The sequence below is a fragment of the Simochromis diagramma genome, unplaced genomic scaffold (genome assembly GCF_900408965.1).
Source record: "Simochromis diagramma unplaced genomic scaffold, fSimDia1.1 OVJJ01000216.1, whole genome shotgun sequence".
Lineage (NCBI taxonomy): Eukaryota > Metazoa > Chordata > Actinopteri > Cichliformes > Cichlidae > Simochromis > Simochromis diagramma.
Window position 1 is genome coordinate 7877868 of NW_024386883.1, and position 5363 is coordinate 7883230.

At 40.2% G+C, this 5363-nt stretch overlaps 1 protein-coding gene across 9 annotated transcripts in view; it reads right to left on the reverse strand.

Annotated features, from left to right (window-relative positions):
* Positions 1-1146: 1146 nt before the first annotated feature.
* LOC120733716 (transcription factor COE1-A-like) overlaps positions 1147-5363 on the reverse strand; it is a 90100-nt gene continuing 85883 nt past the window's right edge. For 2 of the 9 annotated variants that reach the window (XM_040032068.1, XM_040032072.1), the window contains exons 16-17: positions 4652-4720; positions 1147-3240 (exon numbers count right to left, since the gene is read on the reverse strand). In XM_040032068.1, the coding sequence (XP_039888002.1) occupies positions 4653-4720 (68 nt within the window). In that variant the 3' untranslated portion in view covers positions 1147-3240; position 4652. The remainder of the gene's footprint in view (positions 3241-4651; positions 4721-5363) is intronic. The other 7 variants (XR_005695895.1, XR_005695894.1, XM_040032074.1 and 4 more) reach the window with 7 other exon arrangements.

A 5363-nucleotide genomic window follows, 5' to 3' on the forward strand; every position in this document is an offset into this window, starting at 1 on the left:
AAAGTAGTCTGCGTTTAATATGGCTTTTGTGTTGTTAACATGTTTAATGTTATGTATTTTCTTCTATTTAATTTCAAAAAGCTCCTAAAACAGTCAGTGATCACTGTTGACCTCCCTCTGCTTTTATTACCGCTAATCATTTATTTAAGCTCAGTTTTTAAAACCTTAGGACGTAACTGCAGCCCAGCCCATGCAGCAGTATATGAATGACTAACCTCGTATTGTGGATGGATTATCTCAGTTGTTCTCCTGGCTGAAGTTTGGTCCTTTTACAGCATCCTGCCATGCGATTACATTTGTTCCTGACCACCGAGAACACTCACGTTAACTTTTATCGAGTGGAAAAAAAAGTTAGCTTGTTTATATTATGCTAACATAGCTGTGTCGCTAGCGGTCACGTATCACATCATTATATACCAGCTAGCCAAACTTCAGTAACCCTACAAACGTCACTGCTGTTTAGTTTTCTGTCTTCATTTATGTTGGAAGTGATAACAGAGCTGTACGTTTTAATTTGTTTCCAAAACTCCACAGTCAGGACATGCTATATTGTATTTAGATAGAAGCTAGCAAGCTAACTTCCTGTTAACTTCTGACTCCGTTAAATGTCATAAATTCCGTTTTCATGGATGCCTGGATGTTAAACTCAATTGTTACACCTGGTAGAGCAGAACACTGATCATTTTATTAAAGATAAAAGACTTTAGACAGTTTTTCAACTCTCAGTAATGCCATAGTGATCGTTTGATATATGGACCTGCAGCGGAGTTTAGGCCCAGACACGGCTAGTGACGTCAGACTTAACGACCGGATACCTACGTCATGGCTTTTTGCGAATGGCGGGACGTATCATTCAGGACGAGCACCAATATAAACAGTGACTGGGCCGTTGTGACATCACATTTGACATGTTACACAACCAGTGCAGGGACCATAAAGCATAAACCTGGCTTAAAGATGTGCTTGTGTGTTAAGCACAGACAGATAACTTAAAATGGCATTTTAATTTTTTATGATGTGTGACAAGAAACATCATATTAATAATTGTGGCATAAGACTGTTTAAGCATAAATGTCTCAAAAAGGGCTTTGGCAAAAATAACATATTTTAAGACTTCAAGACTGTAAAAAACACACACACTGCAGCTAGTTTTTACACAGCGGGCATTTAAGACATGTTGCTGGCTATTTGTTCTGCGCTGCAAAAAATGCCATTTTTTTATACCTCAGGTCACAAATAGTGCAAAATACTGAACCGATGAGTCATCTGAATGAAACATAAACATCAGAATTACAATATGACGTCCCTATCAGGATTACACAATATATCAGGTTTTTTTTTAAATGATGTAACAAAACTATGAATTACAGGTTAGTGATGTCGGCGATCCTTTCATTCTCTATATGTGCACGCACAACTTTTTAGTCATTAGTTATTATTAATTTCTTGCTCTCCTGTGTGTTTTGTCCTCTCCTCCTTCCCTCACCACTAACAAGTCGCAGCAGTCGGCTGCCACTCCTTAAGCATGGTTCGGCTGGAGGTTTCTTCCTGTTAAAGGGAGTTTTTCCTTCCCACTGTCGCCAAGTGCTTATTCATAGGGGGCTGTCTTATTGTTGAGGTTTCTTTACGATCTAAAGCCCCTTGAAGCAAATACTGCTGTGATTTGATGCTATATAAATAAAAATAAAAAACTGAATTAAAGTAACGATTACGCACAAATACAACTTGGTTCAGGTGGAATGAAGAGCATTTCTTTGTTAGTATTGCATGTTTTCTTGACCTATCCTAGAATCACACTTGTATTACTGCAGTCACTACAAAAACGTTAAGCTTTCTTCATTTGAGCGCAGCTGCTGAAAGGTCTAATGTTGCTGTTCTTCTTGCTAGGACTCATCGGCATTTGTTTTCACAAACACTTTTTGAAAAAAACGATTGTTCTTAATCCTCAGTTGCAATGTTTTGAACTTGACATTTGTTGCAGCGCAGCACTTTTCCCACTCAAGTTTCAAATCAAACTAGATGAGAAAGCAGGCAGGGAAAAAAGAAGCACAATCTGATTGGCCGGCTGATAAAAAAACAAAAAAACAAAATAACAAACACAGCAAACCAAAAAATCCAAAGAAATATTTTTCAATTATGACAAAACTCAAGAAAACAAATCTCACACATCAAAATAAAAGTCTAAATTGCAGCAGTCTTTTAAGACATGTCCTTCCTCTCATAGAGGTCTCTGCGGCTGTATGCGTCTCAACCAGTTGCTGTAACAGGGATAATTGAGGGTAGGGGTCAAATCCTGAGCAGTGAAGCTGCTATTGGCACACAAAAATAATGTACTACTGTGTGGGAAAGGATCTGTGATCATTTGTTTCCTTTTTACATGCATCTACTGTCAAATCTATCTTCTACTACAAGTGAAGCAAGTCTGTTGGCTGAAAGACTGAAGATGCAGGACAGATGTATGTAGAGGAGGCTCAAAGTAAACTTCTTAAATGGCTAAAACTGGAGCATCAGATGCAGATAAGAAGCTTCCTCTTTTTTCCTCTTGGTGTGGCAAGGATTTGGCAAAGAGAAATGAAAGCGTGTGTGAGTGTGTGTCTGGTTAGGCTTGTCTGTGTTGGCTGGATTTGACCCTGTGACTTCATCATCATTTTGACTCATCATCACTTCATCATTATCAGGTATGCTTCACATTTTACTCCTTCATTAAAGACAAAACTTCTTAAATAGAAACCACCTCGTGTAGGTTACAGTTAGAAGATGATTATCACACATAAACTGTTGCGTGAAAAAAAAAAAGAGTCAACAAACACTCATGGGAGGAAGTGGATTCTCTCCAAAATAAATACACTTCCTGTGTCCTTGGAGAGTTGTAAGAGGCGTGGCCGTTCTCCTATAAAAAGCATCAAGGTGTACAAAGTCTAAACAACTTATTTTCTTGCAAACAGTTTGTTTTTTGTTCTTCTTTTTCTCTCGAAGTTGTTTTGTTGTGTTAGAAAGGGCCTGAGTTGGGTTTGTTCCTTCAAATCGGGACAACTCCTTCCATCGCCGACCGGAGTCAGACTCACACTGAAGCCTCCACCACGATCAGTGAGAGTGTGCTTGGTTCAACTCTCTCTCTCTCACTCACTCACTCACACACACACACACACACACACACACACACACACACACACACACACACACACAAAATCATGCACACACACCTTTACATGGGTGGGACGATCATTCCCGGGATTGCTGCTGGGTGGGAGAAAGAGAAAAAAAAGAGAAAAGAGGGAGAGGAAGGAGGGGAAGAGAAGGAAAAATTAACTGTTAAAAATACAGCCAAATATTTCATCATCATAAAAAATCCCCCCTTTAAATACATCAATATGTTTTCCCATCTGCGCAGCTGTGTGACCGAAGCGACATTTAAAACATCAATAGACAAATAAATCAGTAAAGTGGTGCGGGGACGCATCTTTTAAGCTCACACACATTTAATTATGCGCAGCAACAGTTGGCATATTTTTACTGTACGTTTGTACGTGTGCCTGACAGATTGCATCATGGCATGTGCTGCCTTTAAACCCGAGGGATGGGTGTCAACATGTGAGAAGCAGAGCTCAGCCCAAAAGTGACACACACATACACGTCGCACACACAGAGCTGCGTTTACATCACTTCAGAGGACATTACTTTGGACATTATGTTCACTTCCTGGAGAATTACCCCAACCGTAACCACAACTACTGCTTGCCTGACCCCTACCTTTGCCCTGCACATTATCCTTGGTGGGCTCCTGCTGCTTTGAATACAGAGGTATGTTCCCATGAAATGTGCACAGCAAACTGGAGAAATTATTAAGTGAACAGTTTTTTATTTCACAGTGAGTGAAAACTATCAAGAAAAAAAGGATACATTTTTTTTAGTACCAGCATGACAAAATTGTTTCAGTAAAACCTCCAGTTTTTTCCTTTCAGTCTCACACACACACACACACACACACACACACACACACACACACACACACACACACACACACACACACGCACGCCATGGGGCAGGTAGACTGACTGTAAAAACTGTCAAGAGAGTCGAACAGCTGTCATTGTTGATCGCTCCCTAGTAAGCTGCCAGTGTGTGATCACCCAGTGTCTGTGACAGAGGAAAGTGTGTGTGTGTGTGTGTGTGTGTGTGTGTGTGTGTGTGGAGCTGTAAGTGGGATGTGTTTATTTCAGCTGTGCTTTGAGGCTACGCTTTGAGTTCCCACACCCCCGCACATGCTCACTCTACACACATGCTCACATACAGCTACACAAAGCCAGTGATGTTGAGCAATAAATTTTCCACTCCAAATGTCTTTTTTGGGTGGGGGTCTTTGTAAATATCTAACTTCCCATCTTCCTTCCCAGCCAATAGGAAGACAGGGAGGAGTTACCCAGCAAAACAAATTGCTTGATCTGTACACGAGAAGAATGAAGAGTTGGCGATGAGGCGGGAGAGAGGGAAAGAAAAGCTGTACAAGGGTGAAAAAGCAGGAAAGTGTTTGAGCAATCGTTCAGTGGAAGATGTGAAACACGGCAATGGTTGCTTCAGTGAAATTAGTTGAGTAAATGTTCCAATGTAATGAGTTAACAGAGCTGAAGGAAGAATCAGTAGAGGAACATACTTCAGGTGAAGGCCAGGCCTTGTAGAGAGCTGGCTGTTGAGTACTTGCTAGAGTCCACAAATGTTTGATCTGGTAGAGAGAGGAAGGGAGAAATGATAAGGGAAGAGTGGCAGTTCAGAGGAATAATAAAGAGGGGAGGTTAGAAGTAAAAAGAAAAGACAGGAAAAAGAACTGAAAATGTTTTAATCCAAACTATTAAGCAAAACAAAAATAAAACTTAGATACAATAGTTTAAAGTTTTTAAAAAAAAAAGCTATTTAAATAGTTTAAACGTGGCGTTCTCAAAGTTTTGGTCACTGCTTGCCAATTTACTCTTAGTTACACAGGCCTAGAGACAGCCTGTTGGCAACCATGGCGCTGCTCCCAAAGAGGTATTAAGGTTTCCAGATGTGACAAATGCGCACTTTGTCTGCCATATTGGACATGATACATTCTTCAAATGGCTAGCAGTGGTTGCTGGAGGTTGGTGACTCTCACAAATCACCAAAGTTATTGTTGCTGTCGGTAGTTTTTCATGTTTGTCTGCAAATACTTGCTAACTACTTGCCGAGTGGGAGTACAACGTGAAAAAGTGCAACACAAAATGGTAAAAGAAGGTTTGCCTCCAAAGTAAAGGTTATACCTGTAACCAATATGGTTCAAAACACGTGACATTTACTTTAAAGTCAAACAATCTCCATTTCCAGTTTGCGTTACACTTTTCACAGTTTTA